Source organism: Spermophilus citellus (assembly GCF_964194105.1).
Source record: "Spermophilus citellus genome assembly, chromosome: 10".
Lineage (NCBI taxonomy): Eukaryota > Metazoa > Chordata > Mammalia > Rodentia > Sciuridae > Spermophilus > Spermophilus citellus.
Genome location: NC_138197.1, coordinates 50,637,859 through 50,665,168, shown reverse-complemented (window position 1 = coordinate 50,665,168; position 27,310 = coordinate 50,637,859). Strand labels below are relative to the sequence as shown.

The 27,310-nt window shown below is 36.6% G+C and overlaps 1 protein-coding gene across 1 annotated transcript in view; it reads left to right on the top strand.

Annotated features, from left to right (window-relative positions):
* Window positions 1-228: 228 nt before the first annotated feature.
* The window catches only part of LMNTD1 (lamin tail domain containing 1), a gene marked incomplete at its 5' end in the record, with an annotated part of 45,787 nt that continues 18,705 nt past the window's right edge, over window positions 229-27,310 (top strand). Inside the window, 5 exons of the mRNA XM_081309372.1 lie at window positions 229-317; window positions 2,937-3,169; window positions 6,084-6,294; window positions 21,679-21,865; window positions 22,591-22,710. Of these exons, the coding sequence (XP_081165498.1) occupies window positions 229-317; window positions 2,937-3,169; window positions 6,084-6,294; window positions 21,679-21,865; window positions 22,591-22,710 (840 nt within the window). The remainder of the gene's footprint in view (window positions 318-2,936; window positions 3,170-6,083; window positions 6,295-21,678; window positions 21,866-22,590; window positions 22,711-27,310) is intronic.

Sequence of the window (27,310 nt, the reverse complement as noted above, 5' to 3'; positions counted from 1 at the left end):
ATCCTTGACTAGTTAAAGTATTGGCTATGTCAGTACTTACACATTCACATGAAAATTCAGTTTTTGGCACCAGTGTGGTAAACAAATCATTAAATCTAGTAAATTGAAGATAGTTGGATTAATAGGTGGGTCACTTTCAAGAAATTCTTCCCTAAAGTTTAGCTATATTCATTGCTAATTCCCACCATCTATTTTTTTTCTAGGAAAGAAAAGTGAACTCTTTCCAAGATGAAAGACCCACAAAGCATTCAGGAAGCTTCAGAGGCCCTGAATAGAGAAGTTCAAAGGCAGGAAGATAAAATCGAGAAAGAAGAGAAGTAAGAATGGCATAAATGGGGGCAGGGAATGAGTTTTAGAAAGATATGGATCGACTATTTGAATTTTGTTGTTTAAAAACATGAAGTTAGAACAAGAATAGATCCCACAAATTTTCTAAAAATAATAAACTACAGTATACAATTCTTTCCCCAGCCACTGTTTTATAATATCTCAGTCCTTGTTTAGTGTAAAAATTCACACATTTCTACTTGATTGAGGTCCGAAGTTTCCAATGTGTGTTAAAGCCATGGACACAATTTCTTTAGAACTAGTTGACTAACCTAGAGACAAAAACATTAGAATTTTGGTTTTAGATATGTCCGTGAGGATGTTATATAAAATTATACAATTATGAGGATGTTACATAAAAATTATTGTTTTTACTGCTGATATGTCATTTTACCAAAAAAAGCATTAGTGTTGGTTTTCTAAAAACTAAATTTGGCTGTTGGAGTATGCACAATTTAAACTTTTTGTTATTTGGACCTAGATGTCCTGTGTTGACTCTTCAGTCCAAGTGTGTTTTTTATTTGTTTTTAGAGGCAAGAAACCATTGTCACCAGTGTTACCAAAGTAGCATCTCCCAAAGTAACATTGAACTGCTGGAATTGATATGTAATTGCCCCTAGTTTAGTGCCTTTCAACTACAGAGAGAGCAAAACACCAAGAAGGGGCTTGGAAAGTTCCTTACGTTAAAGGGAAAGCTAACTGAGCGCTAAGAAAAATCTCTGGTCTTCCAAAGAGACTGTATTAGGTAGGTGAGTAGGTGGTTCTGACATGAGCTGTGTCATATGAATCAGTTCTTGAAGTATTCAAGCTCTTTCTAAGATGTGTGCAGTTGTCAGACATTTCTTATTCAACTACAAAAATAACAACTGGTGTCCCTGAGCCAGATTTCTCTGATTGCAACATTTGCAAAGACTTATTGGGAATATTTTGTGGAATTAAATTTATTTGGAAATGCTATTGTTTTACTTAAGGAAAAAAAAATGGGAGCTTGAAAAATGAGCATGCTGAAAAGATGTAGCCAGTATATAATGAAACCCAGATGTAAGGAATGTTGAAAGAGAAAAACACTTTCCCTGTATATTCCAGACAGTGTGAGGGAGAAATCATGTCGCATGATCCTCTCTCAGGCTGGACACAGATGAAATATTTGTGATTTGACAGTGTACCTCTGTTGTCTCCTCTCCACAAGCTTCAGAGTCATACTGCAGTCAGGGGTCAGAGCTTTTCTGACAAATGTGAATGCCTGAGGTGTCTCCTGCATGGCAAGTACTTAAGCTCACTGAGCAAGGAACTAGTAACACTGCAATTTTTAAAGCCAATGACCCTTAACTTTTTACAAAATTTGCCTGAGATGGCCTTGCCTTCTAAGAGAGATATGTTTAGGACAGTCTAGTTGTGAATGTAAAGCTCTCTGGATATACTATTTCTGATGAGGGAACTTCAGAATGGAAGAACAAGATGATTGTGTTTGCCTCTTGGTAAACACCAAGAGGACATCAGCAAGTGGCAGCAACAGAAGCTCCAGGCACTCATCCCTTGGAGAACCATTGTAAAGAAACCAACCAGCCAGAGACTGGCTATGATAACTGTGCAAGTACTCTGGAAGACAGATTAAACAGAGACAATCCACAAAGCAAAATACTTAACTCCTGACTTATAGTGGATAGATGTGCAGCTGCTGAAAGGAAGATGGCTGAACAGGCCATTTTTCCAAGACTTCAGAACTTGGAAGGGTTTTGGACCTTAAGACCTTTGTTCTCAATATATGCATTAAGTACAATTGTGCACACACCCATGAATTGCTTTGAAGCCACTGGGAAGAGCATCCATGTGACCCATCAAATGGAGTCATTGTAAGCCTTTTCATGAGCCACATCATGATAGTATTGCTTAACTTGTAAGATAATAGTATTTTAGGACCGCATTCAAATGATTGTGAGAGTTAACAAATGGTTTTATATTCATGAAAAAGAAAGGGAAAAAATTCTTGTTTACAGTAAAACTCACTTATTATAATAGTACCTGAAAAGTGTCATTCTTTTCCCTCTTTTCTGCCATTCTGTCCAAGGCGTGCACACACACACACACACACACACACACACACACACACACACACAGTTTATTTGAATGCAGATCTTAAAGGTAAAGTCTATGTTAATATAGGAAAACTAGTTAGGCAACAACAGGAATTAAAGGGGAAAGTTATAATAAGCAATCACAGAAATTATGATATTTTTAACGTTACTGAAAAGAGAAAACATGATAAATTAATCCATAGAAGTTGTTTATACCCATATAAGTGGTTTATACAGTTTTAATTTTGAGTAAAATGTGTATTACAAAGCCTGGAAGGAAATGATGAAGTCTCTGGTTACTGGCATTGTAGTGATTATTATTTTCCTCTTCTTGTTTTACACATTTTCAAAACCATCTACAATAGGAATTAATTGATTTTTAAATAGAAAAAAGTAATAAATATAAGATGTATTGTGCATTTAGGTGATAATACCTTTGAAAAGCAGAGCTTTCAATCAAAATGACAGCCCATGTATCTTGAATTCATGGACATTTTGAGTTTCTTACCTTTTTATTATAATTTTTGTACACAGAAAAGAAGACAAACTTAAAACTACTCTAATAAAACAGCATTCTTCAATACAGTTTTTATCAAATACCACAGATTCAGATACTACAACACTGCTATTGTCACAGTCATTATCCCATGAAATTCCTCGCAGTTACTATGTGTCTAGTTCTCAGATTAGTGGAGTAAACACATCCATGATGGGACCAATGGCTTCTAAATCTACTGTAATCAGCTTTTCCCAAGAAGACAACATGGGTAAGTAAAAAATATACTATTTTTAAAGTATGTATTTCATTAGATTCATTAGGTGCCTCCCATCCAGAATGGTGTTTTATTATTTGTCCCCAATAATGATAATTTCCCCTGTCATATGCAGAGTAACTTGACTACGGTCATCATTGACTTAGAACTGCAGTTTTAAATTCAGGCCACATAAATGCATATCCCCAAATACATCCTCCCGTGATTAAGATATCAGGAGTAACCATGAGGTTTGTGGGTTGTCTGGGTTGAATTGCTAGTGAATTAAACATTGCAATGTAAAGTGTTAATGGTTCTTCCCCTGAATGCTGCCAGAAAGATTAAGCAACATCTTGAGTAGTCTGTGCCTTTAGGAGACTTATGGCTCAAATAAGGAATAAATAAATAAGAAAAGGAAGAAATAAAAAGCAAATAATAACATGGCAAAGAGCAAAGCGGGGGAAGCAATAGAGAATCTGAAGAAGAAGATGTAGCTAATATTGTGATAGTCAGAGGTGGTTTTGACAGTTGTCCACAAGATGCTCAGCAGTACTCATACTCCAGGGGTATTGCTCCTCACCAGGTTGAGGAATCTTCCATGGTTTACAGAAAGCATCCTATCTCTGGAAACACAGGACCAACTCTTTTCCTACCCTCAACAATGTAAAGCATAGCAACTCTGGGTTTTATTTTCCATAACTAGAATAGGGATTACAGTATAAACATCACAGGATTAGTGTAAGGATTAGGAGGAATACATATAAAAATCACCTAATGCATAATCTAGCACATAGTAAGTACTCAATAAAACTTATATGTGAATTTTAATATACCTGTAACACCTTATTTTAGAATGTTGTTTATTGGGTTCTGTGTTTATGTTTTTTTAAATTTTTTCCTATGTTTTATTTATTTATTTATTTATTTATTATTAGTTGTTCAAAACATTACAAAGCTCTTGACATATCATATTTCACACATTTGATTCAAGTGGGTTATAAACTCCCATTTTACCACGTGTACAGATTGCGGAATCACATCGGTTACACATCCACGTTTATACATACTGCCTTACTAGTGTCTGTTGTATTTTTCTGCCTTTCCTATCCTCTACTATCCCCCCTCCCCTCCCCTCCCCTCCCATCTTCTCTCCCTACCCCATCTACTGTAATTCATTTCTCTCTCTTGTTTTTTTTCCCTTTCCCCTCACTTCCTCTTCTATGTAATTTTGTATGACAATGAGGGTCTCCTTCCATTTCCATGCAATTTCCCTTCTCTCTCCCTTTCCCTCCCACTGCTCATCCCTGTTTAATACTAATCTTCTTCATTAGCAATCCACAACAAGTTTCAAAACTGGTAGCACAAACCCTCCCAAGGGTATATCTGATGCCTCCATTTCCTCTCCCATTTTGTGAACATTTCCAGTCTGGCAGCATCTCATCTATATTTAATTTTGCTTCTGGTATTTTCCTAAACCTTTGACACAGTTTTATGCAGGTTTTTTTTCCTACTGCCATTATAGTCATCTTCCCCATGTTTCCTTGTTTGTATAACTAAGATAAACTTTCCAAAGAAGCCTCTTAACTTTACACAGAACATCAGTGTAATAACCAATACCTATAGGCTTAAAATGCAAATACAAATTTTAGATCTAGGAAGGGAAGATTCTCTATCCCTTGGCATGATATATTATTTCATGGAAGATGCTCTATATTTGGGTTCAACTGTAAATGCTTTTCACAGTGGGTGGAGTGTGACAAAAGTTTGTGGCTTCCCTTTGCAAGGCGAGAGATGAATTGGGATGTGGTCGGGTCCACTGGAACTTGTTGCAATGTCACCTGTGGTTCTAGATGAAATAGCAACTGGGAGCAAAATTGAGGTTTTCTTCCTTTGGGAGTTCATCGACCAGGATGAGCTGTTAAGAAGAATGCCATATATTATCCTTTCCCAGTGGAATTTAGTGATTAAATATTTGCTTGACTGAAAATGAACTCTTTTCAACAAAATACTTTGAAGTATCCTTTTTAGTAATTATGGGCAAGAGGTGTGGCTCAGTGATAGAGCATGTGCTTAGCATGTTTAAGAACCTGGATTCAATTCCCAGCATAGCACCAAAACAAATAAATACAACCTATGATTTTATTCCTTTATGTCTTTTACCTTGCTTTATTCTTGTTAAGGACATATGAATCCAAAACAAAACCTAAATTATTTTAATCTTTTGAGGATTCTGGACCCAGGCCACACTAACCATAATCCTTTACTGAATAACAGCAATCATTTTTCAAGTACCTGCTAAATCCTAAACACTGTGCCAGACACTTACCTGCTTTATCTCCAGTCCTCACTTCTCCTTTTTTATGTTCAAGAAAACTGAAACTTGGAAAGTCCAAACCCATTGACCTGATAAGTGACATGGCTGGGACATAATTGTAGAGAATTTCTGTCAGCGATTCTCTGCAGAAAATTTCAAAAAAGAAAACATCTCAAAGATCCTAGAACCTGATTAAACATTATTTTTCTAATAAAATACATATTTTAGTTGATGGACAAAGTTTAAGTTTTTATCTGGGAAAAGGACTAAGCATTGGCAGAAAAGGACTCATTTGAGGCTTTAATTTATGGGTAATAATTTGTGTAGCATAGAAAACACAAAATAGAATATGACTATAATGTACATAACATATCCAAATTTTACAGACTCAAATGCTTTACCTACCAAAAACTGATGATGTTTCTAACAACCTAATCAGGTAAATAGTTTATGATCGCTGAAAATGACCATTCAAAAGCTGATAATTATTCTGAGTTTAACGGTGACGGTAAAATATAGAAAAAAATATAGTTTTGTAGAAGTAAGGAGTAAAGACAATGCCTCAGGGTTCTTTGAATATTCACTTATTGACTTCTCTCTCATTTACTTCTCTAGATTCTTTGAAAGAAATCAACTCCTTCCTATTTCCCAAGAAAAGGGGGCTGTCAAACTTTGAATCCCAATCATCTGTGATTGGTGAAGGAGAGGATTACTTCCTTTCTTTGTTTCGTGATTCCAATAAATTTCTTGACAATTCACACCACACCAGAGATATTTTCAAACGCTTTTCTATGATTCTTGAAGAAGTTGGGACCTCTATGTGCAGGTACAGACTCTATTTGAATTGCTTGATATTCTCTTCGAAGGGAGGACTGATCAGTAGAAAAAAGAGTTCTGATCTATTGTTAGTTCTGATCTATGACTTCTTCTAAAACTCCAAGTCATTGAAATATAATTAAAAGCAATTGATGTTAACATTCTAGAGAAGTAAAAGTGCCAGAAAAGTGGCTCAGGAGGCTGAGTCAGGAGGATCATGAGTTCAAAGCCAGCCTCAACAATGGCAAGGCCCTTAGCAATTCAGTGAGACTCTGTCTCTAAATAAATTACAAAATAGGGATGGGGATGTGGCTCAGTAGAGGAGTGCTCCCGAATTCAATCCCTGGTACAAAGAAAACAAAAAGCCAGAGAATATAGCACTATATAATCCCTACAAAGTCCATACCCCATTATTCAATGATTTTTTTTTTCATTGTTGGTGAATCATTCAAATGGTTTTAATGTTTTTTTTTCCCTAGTAGACTCTTGAATTCAAGACAGGAGAGAGATTAATTTTTACCTCCTTGATCCATCATTACAGTGTCAGTATCTATAGCAAAAAGAATTTATCAGGAAGAAAGTTGATATTAGGACTAAAAGAAGGAGTTACTCATCTACTTATTTACCTAACTCTTCCTTCCTTACTTACATAAACACCAGACTGAACTATGAAATGTTAGTAGTGGACTCATGTTGGCATAGGGTGTTCAAGAGCTAAAAGAAATTGGGAGGCAGAGTTGAGTGTCAGTTATGAAGGAATTTTTTTTCTTCTTACCCCTTGTTTCCTAAAAATCACAAGCATTCTAATGCCAACTGGGATTGGAAAAGAACCAATGAGTTTCCTCAACTGTCTAAAAACACTTCATCAGATCACTCACTCAATACCAACCATGTTAAAAATAATGAACTATTTGGGGCCAAAACATTTGTCAAAGACTTGTGAATATGATTTCAAGGAGTCTGGGAAGACCTGCAAATGAGGATAAGAGAGGCAAGTAAGATACCCAGGCATTTAAAAGAGAGCTTGCTTGCAGGGCAGGATGATCTGGGAAGATGGTGTGAAGGAGCTATAATTTAGACTACACTTTGAAAGACAGGCTAGTCATTAGAGTAGTGAAAGGGGATCGAGGTGGAGGGAAAGAGAAGGAACTGCAAAATGAAATAGACCAAATGATGCTAAATCCGTGAAAGAATATATTACATCGAATCCTACTTTCATGTGTAATGCACCAATTAAGAATAAACAAAAGAAAGATCAGCGGAAGGAAGGAGGAAAGGTAAAGGGATGGTACTAGACATTGAACTGCTGGAGCCAATTATGCTATGTGCGGATACGCATGTCACAACGAACACCACTATTATGTGTAATTATAATGCACTAATTTAAAAGAAAGATAGGTCAGTTTGGGATATACAAATTTGGAGTATGTGAGAACATTCTGTACTATTGGTTTTCAATACTCAGTATGGTCACCTGGGATGCTTTTCTTGTCCTGACCCCAACTCCAGACTATTTGAGCCAACATCTCTTGGGGTAGAATTGGGCAACTGTTATGTGTTTTAACGCCATGGTGATTCTAATGCACAGTCAGGATTGAGAACCACAAGCCTAGAGCAAAGGAGAAGCAGAAAGCTAAAGAGGCAGAAAGGTTAGGATCAGGTACAAAGAATTGTACAGTGTGGTCACATCAGTCAGTGCATAAAGAAGTATGATAGAAAGGTTCTAGTGTTGAAAGCAGGATTTTTGTCCCTGTGCCTGGTAGGAGAGATCTGCATAAGCAGCAGGTCTCCACAGCCAAAAAAAAAAAAAAAAACATGTTGCAGCTCTTAATAGAGAACATGGTCACAACAGCTCACTGCCGAGTTCTTTCCAAGTTCTTGTCTCCTAAATTTCAGGGACAACTGAAAGCAAAAGTGAAAGGAGTAGGATTTATTCAAGAATAGAAAGTGAATTCTCACAGTAAAAGAGGGGAACTGATAGCAGGTTGCCACTGGAGCATGCTAGTCTAGAGGTTTATATGGCAGTTGGGTTAATGCTATTGGTCCAAATACATGCAAATCAGGGTTTTAAAAAATATTAATGCTATTGGTCCAAAATTATGCTAATCAAGATTTGGAAAAGTACCAACAACCCTTGAGTCTGAACTTCCATTCAGGTCTGCCCCACTTCTGTTTTCTTGAGGCTCTTCTGCAATCCCAGCTTCCCAGGAGTTTGAGATCAGTGGATCCTGGATGCTAGGAATTATAGGCCATGCCACTGTGTGGTATGGGAGTAGGGCATCCACAGGGGCCTAAGCCCTGGCTCACTCTGCCTCACGCTGGTGCATGCACGGCAGGCTTTGCATGACTATGGCCCATGTGGATGCATGGCACCTGGTATACCTGCTCACATTAGTTAGGGGCAGCAGCAGGTAGTGATCAATGATGCTGGGTTCCTGTGCATGCCAGCCCATCTGGACATGCTTCACTGCTACTGCTCCTGGGACAAGAGCTTGATTCAGCGTGAAAGAGATTATAGTGTATCTTGAATTCCTGATTTAAGAATTTGGATTTCACGATGGGAAATCTGGAAAGTTTTTTTTTTCCTCCATTATTATTATTTGGGGGATGGGTGTTACCAGGGATCGAACTCCTTAGGGGCACCCAACCACTGAGCAACAGCAACATCCCCAGTCCTATTTTGTATTTTATTTAGAGGCAGGGTTTCACTGAGTTGCTTAGAGCCTCGCTTTTTGCTGAGGCTGGCTTTGAACTTATGATCCTCCTGTCTGTCTCTCAAACCACTAGGATTATAGGCGTGCCACAGCGTGCAGCTTTTTTCAATTATTTTTACTGGTGCATTACGGGTATACAAAATGGTGTGATTTGTCACTACATTTTGTACATGCACACATTATAGCAATATAATTTGGCCAATATCATTCCCTAGTATCTCCCCTTTCTCTCCCACCTCCTTCCCCCTGTCCCTTTCCTCTAAGGCACTGATCTCCCTTTGAATTTTGTGAAATGTCCCCCACCCCTGGGAAAGTTTTGATCATGGAGTGACAGAATTGTTATCCAGGACATATAATCTGTGATGATGAATATTAAACCTAGATGTTGGGTATTGTCAATAGTTTTTATGCATCTATTTAGATTATAATCTTTTTTTAAATCTTAAAGCAGCTTTGTACTCTTAGAATAACCCCTATTTGGTCGTAATATTTATCCCTTTAATATATTGTTGAATTCATACTGCTAAAATTTCATTTCAAGTTTTTGTGTCTACATTTGTAAAGAGTATTGGTCTATAGTCTTCTTTTCTTATAATTTTGTTTTTTACTTTGGTATGAGGGTAATGCTTATCTCATAAAATATATTTTATTTTATTTTCTAGAAGAATTTGCATAGAAGTAATATTACTTTTCCTTAAATGTTTTATAAAGTTGACCACTGAGGTTATCTGAGCCAGGAGTTTCTTTGTGGGTAATCTTAAAAAATTTTTTTCTTTGTTTTAATTGGTTATACATGATAGCAGAATATACTCAATAGAGTATATTACTCAGCTTTAAAGTAGAGTGAGATTATGGCATTTTCCAGGATATGGTTGGAGTTGGAGAATATCATGCTAAGTGAAATAAGCCAATCCCACAAAACTAAAGGCTGAATGTTTTCTCTAATTTGCGGATGATAATTCACAATAAGGTGGAGTGGGGGGCACTAGGGAAGAGTAACATTACCTTAGATTAGATAGAGGAAAGTGATGGGAGGGGAAAGATAGTAGAATGAAACAGACATTATTACTCTATGTATATATGTGACCACATGATCAATATGATTCTGCAATATGTACACTCAGAAAAATGAGAAATTATATCTCATCTATGTATGATAATAGGAAATATTTAAACTACAAACTCTTTTTAAATAGATATCAGACTATTCTGTTTATTTCTTCTGAGTACACTTGAGTAGTTTGTGTCTTCCAAGGAATCTGCCCATTTTGTCTAAGTTATCAGATTATTGACACAAAGTTGTGTATAAAATTCTCTTAATATCCTTTTGTTCACTGTAGACTCTCTACTGTCACCTTTTCTTGTTCACGGTATGATCCTTTGTGTGTTCTCTTTTTCCTGCTTGCTTTTGTTATAGATTTAGCAGTTTTATTGAGTTTTGCCAAGAACTAGTGTTTGCCTTCATTGATTTTATCTATTTTTTGTTTGCTTTCTATTTCATTGATTCCCATTCCGATCTATACCTACCCCTGTTTGTTTCAGGGATATTGCTTTTCTTTCTTTTTAAAATTTTTAAGTTGGAAGTTGAGAACATTGATTTGATAACTTTTTCTCTTTTGACATAGATATTTTACTGGGGCGGGGGGTACCAGGGATTGAACTCAGGGGCACTCAACCACTGAGCAACATCCCCAGCCCTATTTTGAATTCTATTTAGAGACAGGGCCTCATTGAGTTGTTTAACACCTCGATTTTGCTGAGGCTGGCTTTAAACTCATGATCCTCCTGACACAACCTCCTGAGCTGCTGGGATTATAGGGGAGTGCCACTGTGCCCAGCTGACATAGATATTTAATATTAAAATTTTCCCTCTAAGTACTACCTAGTTGCATCTCACACATTTTGAAATGTATGTTCATTTTCATTCTATTCAAAATATTTCCTCTTTGTTTCTTGGGTAATTTGGAAGCATTATTAAGTTCCCAAATATTTCATAAATTTTTCCAGTTTCATGATTTTGCAAATATCTTCTTGTTATTGATTTCTAGTTAGATTCCATATAGTCAAAAATATGCTTTTTATGGCTTGAAACATTTAATATTTATTGAGACTTGTTTAATATTCAGGATATTGAGTATATTGGTAAAAGTTTAAGTACACTTGAAATGAATGTGTATTTTAATGTTGAGTGAAGTGTTTCATAAACATGTTGGTTGATAGTGTTAAGTATACTGTCTTTTGCTTATTTTCTGTCTACTTGTTCTATCAGTTATTGAGAGAGAGAGGTATTAAAATCTGCTATAATCTGGATTTGTTGATTTCTCCCTTGCAGTTCAGTTTTATTGTTTTTAATGTATTTTGAATCTTTGTTATTATATGCAGAAGCAATTAGGAGTGTTATATCCTCCCAATTCATTGATCCTTATATCATTGTGAAATAACTTCCTTTATCCTTGGCAATATTCTTTGCTTGGAAAGCTATTTGACCTAATATTAATATACCACTGAAGGTTTCTTTTGCTAATATTAGCATGCTGTAACTTTTTCTGTTCTTTTACTTTTAAACTATGTGCTTATATTTGGAGTGCCTGTTTTGTTGATGGCATGTAGTTGGGATGTGCTCTTTTAGCCAATCTGACAAATCCATGTCCTTTAAACCACTTACATTTAAAGTGATTATTAATATGATAAGGGTTAAGCCTACTGTTTCATTGTTTGTTTTCTATTTTTCTCAATTGTCTGTGTTCCATTTTTTCTTGTTTTTTTTAATCTTCCTTTGAATGGAGTATTATTAAAAAATCCACTTTACCTCCTTTGTTGGTTAATTAACTGTCATTCTTATTTTGGCAGTTGCTTTCAAGCTTATATGATACATCTTGAGCCAATAACAGACTACTTGCAAGTGGCCTTATACTACTTCACATGTGGTCTAAGAACCTTACCATAATATACTTTCATTGCTCCCCTCCTGGTCTTTGTCACACATTTTCTTTTTTATATGATATAAACTCCATACTATATTGTACTCGTTTAGCCAATTAAACAATAAATTTAAATAATAAGAAAAATATCATATATACTATATTTACCCTGATATGTTTTGAGTACTCTTCATTGGGGGTGTGTGTGATGGGGGGGTCTGTAGATCATGTTTCCAGACAGTATCATTATCCTACCATCTGAAAAGTTTCTCCTTTAATATTTTCTGCAGTGTAAAACTGCTTGTAGTAAATTCTTCCCTTAGTTTTGGCATACCAGAAGAATTCTTGATTTTGTCTATTTTAAAAAGATATTTTCTATGGATATAGAATTATATGTGGACAGTTTTTTCTTCAGTACTTTAAAGATGTTGCTTCTTCTTGTCCACATTGTTTCTAATAAACATGGTATAATCATTATATATTTGATCCTCTACTTAAACATGTTCTCTTTTTTCCCTTTCATGGTGCTTCAAAGATGTTCATTGGTTTTCAGAGACTTGATTTTGATGTGTCTTGGTATAACTTTATTCAGATTCCCTATGCTTGGAGTTGTTGCATTTCTTTGATTTACAGATATGTAGAATTTAAATTGGAAAAATTTTGGCTATTGTGTCTTCAAATATTGATCCCCTCTTTTTCAAAGGACTTCAATTACCCATCTATTGGACCACTTGGAGCTGTACCACAGTTCTCTAATACTGTTATTCTCTTTCTTTTTTAAAAACAGTTTTTCTGTGTTTCTTTTTGGATAACCGTCCATTACTATATCTTCAGATTCACTAATATTTTCATCTACCACTAATCTGTTAATCCCATCTTGTATATTTTTCATCTCAGCCATATCTCTACATATTCTGTTTAATCTTCTTGTAGCATTTTGAACAAAGAAAGCTGTTGTTTCTCACATACCGTCACCAACCACCTCTGGGGATCCGTTGAAAATCTGCCAGCAGAAGGATAAAAGCAGTACTTGTAGGCAAGCATGAAATGGAGGAGACATTTTACTAGAATTTTTCACTAGTTTTGCATCAGTACCCTTCCTAAATATAAGACCTTTCCTTGGCTTCATGTTTAGTTCCTAATCCCCTGTATATAATGACAGTATATTAAAAAGGCTACCTTCCCATCTATACTCCATCTCTGCTCCCCAGCAGTTCTACAGTCTACAACTTTAGAGGAAGAATGTTAGTAAACTCTGGAGGAAATGGGCCTCAAAAAGACAATGATAACCATAGGAATACCTCTTGTCCAAAACAAACAATGAGTTTGCAGATATGCCCATATTCCCAAAGCATTCTAAGCCCATTTATTCTTCCTTTGGGTGATTTAGAGCCTGGTAGTAGAAAATATATAAATTTATCTCTTCATTACATTAAAGATTTGTCACTAAGACTTTCATGTCTAAGAGTTCTTCTCTTATATTACCAGTGAATTGATTCAAGTTCCCTTATTTTTTCTAGATTTTGTCCTTGAAAAACTTAAGGAGCCTTTTCCAGCCAACACTACCCACCCAATGACAAGTGCAGGTGCCAACATAAAGAGAATTTTAGATAGAGGGTGTTGGGAAAACATAAAGGCAGCAGCAGCCCAGAGAAAAACCCCAGCATGGGGTCTAACGACCCTCTTTCTCCTCTTTGTTTCTTTCACTGGCGGAAACGTGCCAATGTTCAAACCCTGCTGGTGGGAAGCCTTAGGCCAAATAAGAATTAACTTCTTGGGCTCCGGAACTGACATATGGAAGAGCTAGCCAATAAACGGGCGACCTGTTATCTACCTCAGCCCTGCGACCTCTCCTGAGACCTATATAAACACACAGCCTTTTGTAATAAAGTGGAAACCTCTTTGGTGATCTGTGCCGTGTGGTGCAGTCTTACAGAGGGTGGAATAATTGAAACTCTAAAGATAATTTCAGCAAATTGCTCAGTAACAGAAGCTTGAAAGCAGATAAATAGCATGGAGCTATCAAGAAGAACCCAAAGACCAGATAAATCAGTGCTTAAATAATGGAAAGTGAGTCTTCAGGGGGAAAAAAAAAAAAGTGACATGGACTTGGGTCTTTTCAATCTTTACAAATTGGGTATGTACAAAAGCTACTGACAGGATGATTGGAACATCTCTCTCCACTCTCAGCCAATCACAAATTATGAGCAGAGGTCTCAAGTCACTTTCCCGCTAAAAAATAAACAGAAAGGATGGCAGAGAAGAGAAGAAGATTACTTGTAAAGCAAGTGTGACAGCATATTGACAGTTTGCCTCTATGAATTTCCATGTATTACATAAAGTGTTTTCCTGTAACTTTAGGACTTAAATCAAAAAGAAGGCAAATACATGCCTTGATATGAACAATGTTTTGTTTTCTTTCAGACAAGAAACTTATTTTATATATATATATATATATATATATATATATATAAAATAAAGTTTAATGAACAATCAGTTTACTTGACTAAGGAAAGATTTTTTAAAAATTGTTTTTAGTTGTAGATGAAACAATATCTTTTTATTTATTTATTTTTATGTGGCGCTGAGGCTCCAACTCAGTACCCGGCACATGCAAGGCAAGCACTCTGCTGCTGAGCTATAGCCCCAGCCCTTAATGAAAGATTTTTGAAGAGCAACTATAAATATTCAACAAAATAGGGTAGCTGAGCTATTCCAAGGTCTTTTGTTTAAAATAAAAGTAAAATAGTGATCATTTCCATGGGCAGAAGACATGAGTCTGTAAAACAAAAAAAATAAAAACATCACACAAAGAATTGAATAAGAGTAAGATGAGAATGAGTTAGAAGGAATCCCAGGGACGTTACGTTCAAAATTAAATAATGAAAACACACACAAAGAAAAGACATGGTCCTATAAATTGCTCAAAATGAACCTCTATGAAAGAGGCATCTTCTCAGTGCAGGGGTGTAGGAAGTGAGGCCACTGTTTTGAATGGAATTTCATCACTATGCCGAGAGAGAGTCCATAGGTGTGTACACCCTTTATTATCACAGTTCTTCTTCTTGGAGAGGAAATACAGAGCAAAATCCTTATATTTGGAGCCACTTTTCTCCTCAAAATACTTTGAAAGCAGCAGCAGAGAGGCTCAGAAGTTCATCAAAGATTTTGGCAGGATCACAGGACTGGGTGAATGAGAATTGGCATTTGGGAACTGTCAAGAATGAGAGTCATCCCTCAAACACCCCCAGTTTTCAGTTAGAACTCAGAAGGGTACACCCAATAGTAAAGCTATAATCAAAATAAAGCAAAATAAGTCTTGTGTCAAATCATTTCACACCCTGATTCAATTAAAGTGATTTTTTTCTACTTAGATGCCTGCCAAAAGCAAAAATAAATCCTATCTAGAGTGAGAAAACATACAGAGCCTTAAATTATCTCTGCAGGTTTTTTTTAAATCTATGATACTAGATTTGTTTCAGTAAGCTGTGTCATTACTGTGACCAAAAAGACCTAACAAGAAGAATTAGAGGGGATAAATGTTTATTTGGGGGCTTGTGGTTTCAGAAGTCTTAGTGAATAGATGGCTGACTCTATTATTCTGGGCCTGAGGGTTAAGCAGAACATCATGGAGGAAGGGCATGAAGGAGGAACACAGCTGAAGATGTGGTAATAAGGAAGCAGAGATAGATTAAGCTCAGCTCACCAGGGACAAAATATATACCCTCAAGGCATGCTCCTAGTGACCTACCTCACTAGCCACAACCTTCCTGCCTACAGTTATCACCCAGTTAACCCATTCAAGTGGATTAATGCATTGATTAGGTTAAGACCCTCATAACGCAGTTATTTCACCTCTAAATTTTCTTTTATTGTCTCTCACATGAGCTTTTAAGGGACACATTTTATCTAAACCATAACAGAGCTATATTAAAAATAACAATGTGTACAAAAGATAAAAGTTAACCAAAACCCAAAACCAAATATGTACAAAGAAACAGGTGGAAAGAGTTGAAGATGTTATAGGACAAGAACCTCAAAGAAACAATGACTAAACTATACAAGGAATTAAATGACAAGATAAAAATTTTGGCCTTAACTTGTAGATTAAAAACAAAAGAATAAAAACCCTTTTAGTACATGGGTTTATCAGCATTTGATATAGCAGAAGAGAGAATTATTGTAGTACATAATATTTTCCTTTCATGTCAGAGCCAGAAAATATCCATACTGATTCATAGAAAGCAAAGAGGTTAGAAACAAGCACACAACAGACAAATAGGGTGATATACATATATGTGTGTGTGTACATATATATGTGTATATATGCTGCATACATTTATATTTATATATTTATGATTGTAATTAGTAAATTAGGGAAAAGATTGACATAGAACATATTGATGGAATTTTCACCAATAGCAGAGAATTTTTCCAATAATGAAAGGTATCAAGCCAAGATTCAGGAAGCACTACCAACTCATAGTGGGATAAAAGACAAAAACCTGGGCTGGGGATGTGGCTCAAGCGGTAGCGCGCTCGCCTGGCATGCGTGCAGCCCGGGTTCGATCCTCAGCACCACATACCAACAAAGATGTTGTGTACGCCGAGAACTAAAAAATAAATATTAAAAATTCTCTCCCTCTCTCTCCTCTCTCACTCTCTCTTTAAAAAAAAAAGACAAAAACCAACCTAAGTAAATTACAGAAAAAAACTTCTAAAACAGAAAACTAAAGAAAATTTTAAAGTCAACCACAAAAATGACACTTATCTTTAAAGAAATAATAAAAATATTGGCAATTACTGTATCAATAGAAATAGACACTGGAATTAACCTCCAATGAGAATGTTGGATATAAAACTATAGGCCAACTGAGCAATCTCAATGATTCTAAAATCTTAGTCTATAAGATGACTTCTTTTGCTTCCCTAACAAATTGCCACCTAATAAATTAGGGACTTAAAATAGGAGAATAACATCCATTTATTGCCATACAGTTTTTAAAGTCATAAATCTAGATTGGTTCAGCTTATTTATCTTCTTAGAATTTCACAAGGTCAAAATCAAGATGTCATACAGCTGACCTCTTATCTGGAGGCTCTGGGAGAGAGTCTGCTATCATGTATCTTGATATTGTTAGCCACATTCAGTTGCTTATGGTTTTAAGACTAAGGGCCCCTTGTCTTGCTGAATATCAGCATAAAGTTGCTACAGCTCCCGGAGGTCTCTCCCCAGTTCTTACACATGGGTACACAGACCCCTTCATGTCAGAGCCAGAGATACTGCATTAAAACTTTCCCTTCTGCTGCAGTTCTCTTTTGATTCCAGGTAAAGCAAGTTTTCTAATTTATGTGCTCATTTTATTAGATTACACTTACTTGAATAATTCAGGTTAATCTCTCCACCTAGATCTATAAGTTTAATTATACCTGCCATGTAGCATAACATATTCATAGAATCTAGGGATTATGGATGGATGTGTCTGGGCATCCTGCTACAAAGTGCAAAAGTCCAAAGACAGCTAACATTATGCTGAAAAAGAAAATAAAGGAAGATTTATCCACAAACCCAAAACTTAATATAAAGCAATGTAAATGAAAAACATTTTGTATAGGCATAGGATGGACAACTAGATCAATAGAACAGATAAAAAGCCTTGCAATATTCAGAAACATCACATGACAGGTGGCATTAAAAATCAGCAGGGAGATTATGAACAATTTAACAAACATAGCTAGGAAAATGAACTCTATATGAAACACTTTCTCCCTCTCTCTCTCTCTCTCTCTCTCTCTCTTACACACATGGCAATGTCTTGGCTGGGCACAAGATCACGAGCCACTGACAGCTTTGTCGATTCAAACAGCAATTCTTTATTCCCGAACTCACACCGGCCTCTACACACGTTCTGGGGCAATCCCGTTCTGCCACCGCCCAATTCACCTACTCCACGAGGCTTTTTTTCAAATATCCCATTTGAATCTCACGAGAACTCAACGGGAGCAAGCAGCAGGAACACCCTAATCGCAGCAGCAATAATCTTCAACCTCCAACTTCCCTAAAACCCCTATTGTCTTAAACCGGGAACGCCTTAAACCCAAGGACCAGGATACTTCCTCAAACCTGATCAGCTCTAAACCCGGATCCGCCTTGGTCCTTGAGCAAGGTCACCTTACATGCAATGTCAACAGCGAAATCCATTTAACATGGGGTACGCTGGCAAGGAAATTTCGATGCATCATTCCTACTTGGCAATGGCCCTCAGCACACACACAGTCCCTTACTTAAAACAGTCAACATTTCAAATTGACAGTCGTGCAAAAGCAACATGCATTTAGGAGAAACCAAACTTTGTATTTTGAATTTCAATCTTTTCCTGGGCTAGCTGGATGCTATATGATACTCTTGTGATGCTGGGCAGTGGCAGTGAGCCATCGCTTCTTGGCAGCCATGTTATCAGAAGGGTAAACAAAAAAGCAGAACTATAAAGAGAGAGTCTGATAAATTTTATCACAGTAAGAATTTTAGCAGTTTATACCATAAGACACATTTCAGATGAATATATTTAAAAAGGCTTTCCTTGCAGAATTTATATATGTATGTATGTATTAAATACTATCAATTCTATGAATCAATTATAAAATACAAAACAACCTATAGGAAAGTGAACAAAATGATATAAACAGATAACTCACCAAAGTGGAAAATTGAGCAACCAATGAGATATCCTTTTGCACCTATGATATTGAAAAAAAATTAAGAAGCCCAAAATTTGAGGTGTCAGTCAGGATATGGGGGATATGGGGGAAGAGCATTTGTGTAAGCAATGAGTGAAGCATGCACTATGAGCATGCTCAGCATGCATTATGCACTTGCAAGGAATTCTTTCTTATGCAGCTTAAGCATGAGATAGGAGGAAGGAAAAAGAGATTAAAGAAGCTGACAGACTAGGTAGGGCTTTGTTTCCATGTTGTGAAGTTAACTTTTTATCTGGAGGGAAGGGTGATACACTAAAGGATTTCTGGCAGGAAAATTCAATATCAGGTATGAATCATATGAAGATTGCTCTAGAAACAAAACAGAATGGTTAGGAGCAGGAAGAACTGGAGAAAACAGGATGCTGCGATGATATCACACAAGATGATGAGAGCCAAATAAAGATGGCAGCTATACAGGTGGATGTACCCAGAGGAAACCAAAGAGGCAGAAGGAACAGAACTGTCATGGGAGGATAAGAGAGGGAAAGCCATGGAAGTTTCAGGCATGGCCAATGTGGAAATTATGCAGTTCTCTTAAAGAGTTTTTCAGTTGGAAGAATAGATCACAACAGTCCAAAATGATGAGCTCAGAGTTACCTTTGGAGGCCTGTGGTCAGTTGTAACTATGGGTCTAAAGCTCAGCAGTTAAGTCAGGAAATGGATTTTACCATATGATCATTGGTATGATAATAATCACTGAAGCCCTGTTCATGGATAATACCACAACTACAGAGAGTGATGGAAATAAAAGAGAGCTAAAAACAGTTATGTCATGGGCTGACATCTGAGAGGTGATCAAAGAAGATAAATCTGAAAAGGGGCAAACAGGTAACAGAAGCAAAGCAAAAGGGGAACTTTCATAAAAGAGGGTCTATCTGGCAAAAGCAAATCCTTCAAAGACATAAAGACAAAGGCTGAACAGATACCACTCAACTTACCAACTTTGAAGGGCACTGGTCATTTGCATCTGTAGCAGACATAGGCAGTGAATGAGAAGTGAATGAGAAGTGAGGAATTTATGATACAGTCTTTTCAAAATCAGGTTTGGGGAATAGTATGACCTGTAAGGTGGAGGAGGGTTGCCTTGTTTCTGTTTTTGTTTTTCTTTTCTTTTTTAAAGTTGTAGCACTTTAAGAATATGTATGTATTTGAGAAAAGATGCAGTCTAGAGGGAGAGGTTGGTGTTAAAGGACAATGAATGGATGGAGAGGCTGAAGTGGCAGAGGAGGAAGTCACCCAAGGGCTTCACGTTGAGTGGGAGAAGAGTCCCTCTTCTACTGCAGAGTAGGCTGCAACAGGGAAACGAACCTGCTTCTAACTGGGAATCAGGAAAACAATTCTCTCTCATAGATATGTTTTCTCAGTAAGATTATTTGCTGAGAGGGAGAATGGAGATATGGGGAGGGATATGGACATAATTGGGGGGTGGTAAAAGGCACTGGCTCAGCTCATGAAGAAGACAACTTGCTGTTCATCATGAAGGGAGATGCTAAAGGCCCAGGTGTGGTTGAAAACCAATAATTTTGGGGTAGCAACAATCTGTGTATAGTGTGTGGGAGAGGGGTGGGGGGATGTTTTCTAGCAGTGCACACCAAGCAGGGTGTGTACAGGATGTTAAACAATTGAGTGATTGGATGAAACCAATTTGAGATCTTACTAGTTGAATGAGGCAGAGGGCAAGCACTAATTTTTATTGAGTGACCCTGAACATGAGAGTTAATATCTCTAAACCGGTTTCCTGATCTATAAAATGGGACTAAAAATAGTACATGTCTCACTTGGTTGTAAGACTTAAATGAGATGATAAAGGGTTCCTCATTTTTTTATTATGACTTTCAATTAGAAATATGTATGTTTTGTGAAAATTAAATAAATTGTGGAGAAAGATATATAAATGGAGATAGTGATAGATGCAGATATATTTTTTCCAGTGCCTAGTACTTAGTAGTATTGGTGATTATTATTGGTAGGGATATATTTTATTTTGAATATGCTGGTCCTAAGCCATCCAAGTGATTTCATAACCTGCTAATGGGCTGTGACCCACGCTCTGAAAAATGCTGATACCTGGAACATACTCAGTCCTCAACACAAGTGGAAGGTAAAAAATACCATCTTATGTTTGCATAACGTGTTCACTTTCCAAATTTGTTTTAATCACATAGTTGTAATATGAGGCATCCCCAAAACTTTGTGTGTGTGACAATGCAAGAATGTTCAGAGGTGATATGATTAGATTATGAGTTGTAACCTGATCAGTGGATTAATCCACTAATATGGATTAATTGAGTGGTAACTGCAGGCAAGTAGGGTATGACTGGAAGAAATAAGTTTCTGGGAGTGTAACTTTGGGGTTTCTATTTTGCCTCTGGAGGAACTCTCTTTCTGCTTCCTGGTTGCCTGTCTTGATCTGCTTTCCTGCCATGCCCTCTGCCATGATGTTCTGCCTCACCTTGGGCCCAGAGCTACGGAGCTGGCCAATCATGGACTGATCCAATGAAACCAAGAATCAATTACTTGTCCTCCTCTAAATTGTTCTTATCAGATCTTTTGGTCACAGCAATGAAAAAGCTGAATTAAAGCAGTTGCTTCACAGTCACTATATTAGAAGTAAACTAAAAGTTTTAACTTCTCTCTTGAATCTACTCTTGAGAATTTCATGTCACAATGGTTTTGAATTGAGCAGGAGGAAATTTAAAAAATTATAATCACACCTTCCTATGGGCATTCATACCCTGACTCTTAACAGCACATTTTAGGTTTCCTTAAATTATCTTGTGTGAAACAGATCATTTTATCGTGTCAATAAAGAAACAGAAATAAGGCATCAAGCCATTTGTCTTAGATTAAAAAATACATGATTTCTGTGTAGAACATGCCCAGTAGAATGTACAGCCTAGAAACAACTTCGAAAGCGTGTTTATTTTTCAGTTCTGAAAGTGAGCCAAAGACATTCATATCAGAAGGCACTTTTATAATCTTTGTGTTTTATTTTTCCAGTTCTCTTGGAGACATTGAAATAGCTGAAGTGAATGCCCAGGGTTTGTTTGTGAGGCTCCTTAACTCTTCCCCTGACAAGGAACTGGAGATTGGAGATCATATTCTCCAGCAGAATGTGAAGGGACAAGCAGTTTCTTTGTACCAGTTCCTTCCCAATATTGTAATGCAGGCCAATTCCACAGTGACGGTGAGTATGTGATAGGAATAGGAGGAACTGGGATTGTAGAGATAAAGTTCATTGGCCCCATCAGCCTGTGACTCCATACCAGTGGCATCTTCCATAGATCTGTCCATAAAAAGTAATTATTTTTTGTTCTTGTTACTTAATTGTGCCAATTGATCTATCTTCTGGGTAAAAATTTATACCCATAATCAAAATTTCACAGCTTTCTTCAATTTAGTACATGATATCTCTTTTTTAATCATTTAACTATTAAAGTGGAGTTCCCTATTTCCTTACTGGAAATAACCATGTCCTTAGAAGACAAGAAAAGAGTTGTTTTTTTTTTTTTTTTTTTTTTTTTTTTGCAGAATAGGTAATTGTAGATGATGCTGGAAGATTCCCCATCTTTCCTGTGCCTTCCCTTAAGTCATGTGCAGTAGCTGTTTGGTGTGTGGTACACAGCTTGGTATTAAATATTTCATAGCCATTATATTTTAAAGCCTCACCTGAAGCCAGTCACAGTGGCATGCACCCACCTGTACTCTCAGCTACTTGGGAGGCTGAGCTGGGAGGATCACTTGAGCCTAGGAGTTTGAGGCCAGCCTGAACAACATAGCAAGACCTCATCTCTTAAAAATAAATAAACAGCACTAAAATCTCACCTGTTGAGACAGGTTAAGTTGCAATGACCCTGTGACCTTCAAGGGACTATACTGAGCCCAGCAGCATTCATCAATGTTTTCTTGCAGGTGTGGGCAGCAGCATCTGAAGTGAAGCATCATCCACCATCAGACTTTGTTTGGAAGGAACAAAACAAATTTAAAACAAGTCCAGATTGTACAACGATCCTGTGCAAACCCAACGGGGAAGTCAGTGTCTGGTTTGTAACAATAGTTTTTAGCAAACTGGATAGCCCTCTTTATGTCCCCTTCTTCTCTTAGCTTACTCGGCTGTTTTCCCATCCTGCAAAGCTTGAAGAGAGTCGGCACTAAATGCCATAACACATCAGGCAATCAATCCAACAGCACCCTCTTTCCAATGTCCAAGTGCCAAAGAACTGCACAAATTTGACAAAAAAAAATGATTTTGATATGCCATATTTCTAAGAAACTACTTCAAATTTCAGAGTCCAGAAAAATTTTTATTTGTGATATTAGCTTGATGAGCAGGGTAAGGAGGGCACTACATAACAGTCTATTCATTTATTCTTTTTTCTGATATTTATGGAGCTTCTATACTCTTAGGGCTGTATTAAGTGCTGGGAATATAACTTAAAGAAATGTGATCTGCTTCCAAGGGACCAATATCCTTATAAAAACTTAGTCTTAATTTGAAATGACTATTCTTTGTCCACTCTAAAATTAATTGTATTATAAATAGCTTTGTGTAATTTGTTTCCAGTACTTGATAATTTTATACTGTAATTTTATTTTTCCCTGGTATAATAGCATCATACATATATATCCACCGACATACTAATAAAATTTAAAGGTGTGTTTGTATGACAACAAAGTTATTCTTTTTTCAAAATGGTTAGATTTTTCTTAAATATTTGCCTTTTTTTCTTATCCTTGGTCTCATGGTGTCTTATAACTACTAACCCACACAATGTATTGATCGGATTCTCTCAGCTTCTTTCTTGGTCCATCATCACTTGACTTCCCCTTTAGAATACTTGGCTAATTTATTAAGAGCCATTTTATGCCTTTCTGTGAGATCGGTTTTCATTAGATGGGGAGAGCACTCACCAGATGTCATTTAGCAGACTTTATTCAGTCCACTCTAAGTCCCTTTATGGGTTAGAATTGAATTTTATACTACTGATAATAATTTTCACTATTTGGGAAGAAAAAAAAAATATGCAAGCTAAGTTATTTCCTCAGCCTCATGAGAAATCGTTAGTAAAGCCCAGATTAGTATGAAGGGAGTTCCCAGCTCAGAACTTTCATCACATGTATCCACTTCGTAACCGGGTTTGTGTCTTCTGCTTATGTGTGCACTGTTCCAGGTGATGGGTGCTGAATCAGACAGACCAAGTCCCTGAGCTCCTGGAATGTGCACCTTATAGATTGTCATTCCCTGCCACTGAATTAGACTGTGTCCTTAGACTGTTTTACTTGCTGGTTTGAACTACTTTGATTGGTTTATTTTGAAGATATTTATATACATATGTTATCTGTCAGGCATGGTGGCATGTGATGTAGAAGTACATGTGATATAGTCCTTTTCCTTAGGAGACACAGAATTTTTTTTAAGTAGAAATTGAATTATCCAGAAATAATTGCAATGCTGTGAAAACAGTACTTAAAGAGAAATATGTGCACAGAGCATGACAGCCCATGTCACAGATGTCAACTATGTAAAGGAGTGTCAGGAAAATTGTTGGCAGGAAGAAACACTTGTCCTGAGTCTGTGAGAGGGAGTTTGCCCAGCTGCTCTTAATCTGAGAGGGATCTTGCCCCATTCCACCTCCCAGACTGTCCTCTCCTGTGCTCCTCATGCTCTGTCATGACCACTCTGTCCTTCATTAAATTCATTTCCCAGTACTCACTGCTTCTTCAAGCCACAGAGCCTTTGCACATGCTTTGCTCCTTCAGAGATTCTCTTCCTCACCTTTTTTACCTATTAAATGCTTCCTTCCCTTCAGACCTTAGCAAGACTTTTTTCCCCGAAAGTCACATCCCATTGGAATATGCCACTCATGGTAAAGCAATAAGTAGTATTTAATTCATCTAGAAAATATTCCCACCAAACAAGCTGACATGTAATTTTAAATCAACTTGAAACCCTAATATAAACACAAAGTTCTTTTTTTCCTAGTTATCTAACTATAATAATGTGTATATGTGTGTGTGTATATATATATGTGTGTGTGTGTGTGTGTGTGTGTGTGTGTGTGTGTGTGTGTGTGTGTCTAGAAAATAATCCATCTTTGGGGAAAGTCATAGAGCCAGCCATCTTCTGTCTACAACAAAACAAACTTATCCTGTTTCTGAGCTTGCATAATACTATTTTTAAAAAGAGAAGTTACATTAGAAGTCAATCTTTAAAAGAAACCTAAATAAAGTAAGATTTAGACTACTTTTTAAAAAAATATTTCTTTAGTTTTCAATGGACCTTTATTTTATTTATTTATATGCAGTGTTAAGAATCCAACCCAGTGCCTCTCACATGCTAGGCAAGCACTCTACCACTGAGCTACAAACCCAGCCCCTGATTTAGACTACTTTTTTTGAATTATCTTGTCACTGACATGACAAGAGTTAATATTCCATATAACTACAAACTTTAGGGTGTAGTATAAAAGTAGATTTTAGTTTTGCTCTTCCATGAATTAATTATGCCATTTTCATTCTATTTTCTCATCTGTAAAATAAGAGATTGTATGATTAATCACTTATAATCTATGAATCTATGGATTTTTAAAAAAGGGCTAGACTTTTTCTAGAAGATACACTGTTGTCCCACAGGATTTATATAGCCCCTGCACTCTCTTCCGACAAACTAATAGATGTCTAATGGGGGTGATGGCCAGCATCTCACTGGGGAGTTCTTCTTCCTGCCCAGGAGAATGTAAGCCACCCTAAAACTTAAAGTCTCAAATAATTAGTGAATAGCAAAACACAAATATTCAGAAATATATTTAGAAAAGCAAAGCCTCTGATAGATCTAGTCCACAAGGGAGCTGGAACTAGATACAGAAAAGATGGCTCTGGTGGTTTATTTAAGGGGGTACAGCAAAGGCAGGGATAAAGTTTCAGGGGTGGAGTCTTGCTTCCTGATGTCTTACAGTTGGCAGGTTGATTGACATCTTGGCAGGTCACACCCATCTCAGGTGCTGTGTGGACCATGGCAGAGCAGAATAGAAATTCGCATTGTCCCTGGGCAACTGACCAGAGAAAATGTCCACTGGTAATTCCCAGACACCAGATGTTTCTATCCACTAGGCTTCCATGCGCGATGATCCACATACAACCCATGGATGGCTGGTGATGGATGTCTTAGGTTTGTTCGGTGGTATTTTCCCAGTCCATCATTCTGCATTGGAGATCCAGATGTGGAACAAATCCCTCGTAGGCAACTCACTGAAGACCTCTTTATAGATACACTATGTTACTGATTCTCAGTAATTCAAGTATTTTACAAAGGAGGGAAACAGGACTTGGAAAGTTAGATGTCTTGCTCCAGGTTTTTGATTAATAAAATGACAGAATTTTTAAAAAATCACATCTTTTAAGAATTTTTATGTAGTACTGAAAATAGCCTACAATATTCCTAAGACCAACATTCAAGAGGGGAGTTTCCATTTTATCACAGTATCATTATAGTCATCAAATATTTTTAAGTCTTTACAATTCAGGGAGAAATAAAATATTGCTCTTGCCTAGGAAAGGCATGCAATGTAATTAAGAAAGATCACACTAAAATGATCACAAATTTATTTTCAAAATAAATGTGTATGTCTCAGCTATTAAAAGAGGGAGGATCTCAAACTGATGATCTGCTGCAACTGTGGGATTTTCTTGCTGTTGTTCATGAAAATGAACTTTTAAAAAGATTACATGTCCTCATTCATTTTTTGTAGCCTCACCCAATTTGCTTGATGTTATCTTTATGTCTATTTAATTTGTCAGGCTAACCAGAGGCTTTTTTAAAACAATAACAGCATAAAGCAGAAACCTGTAATTTTATAAACTAAAAACAGATCACAAGAATAAGTAGAGCATTAATTTTCTCTTGTTAAATAAAGATATAATTGTTGGTCACTATGCAGGATTTTCCTGAGTAATTTTTGCACATATTCATTGTCCAAATGCTTCAGGAAACTAAAGCAAACTCCAGCTTTAGTGTTCATGGGACTTCTTAACTTTCAGCATTCTAGCTGGAAAACATGTGTTCTTCTCTATGCCTTTGGTTTTACTATCTATTTCTCCATCTCAAAATATGGATATACATATAATGTTGTAAATGTTTAAAGTTTTAACTTATGAATATTTCAACTACTTTCTGTACAGTTCTTTGTAGTTATGAAATTCAGTAGCTTAAATGAATTTCAAATACTCTTGTAAAGCGATGCCCTACTGCTACTCTCCCCATTTTATATGAGAACACAGTCCAAGATAGTATGTGGCTGACCTGATTGAGATTATGAAGAACTGGCAAGTAAAGGCAGATATCTTCCTAGATCCTTCATTAAGTAATTCACTAATCCACACACAGTAGGTAAATGACATTATACAGATTGTTTTTTAAATTATGTTGCATCTTATTTTATGGCATACATAAAGATCATCTCAAAATGGATAGAATACCTTAATGTAAGACCTGAAACCATAAAACTCCTAAAAGAGAACATAGTGGGAGAGGTCCTGGACATTGACATTGGCTATGATTTTTTGGATATCACACCAAAAGCTCAGGCTACAAAAACAAAAACAAATAAATGGGACCATGGAAAACTAAAAAGCT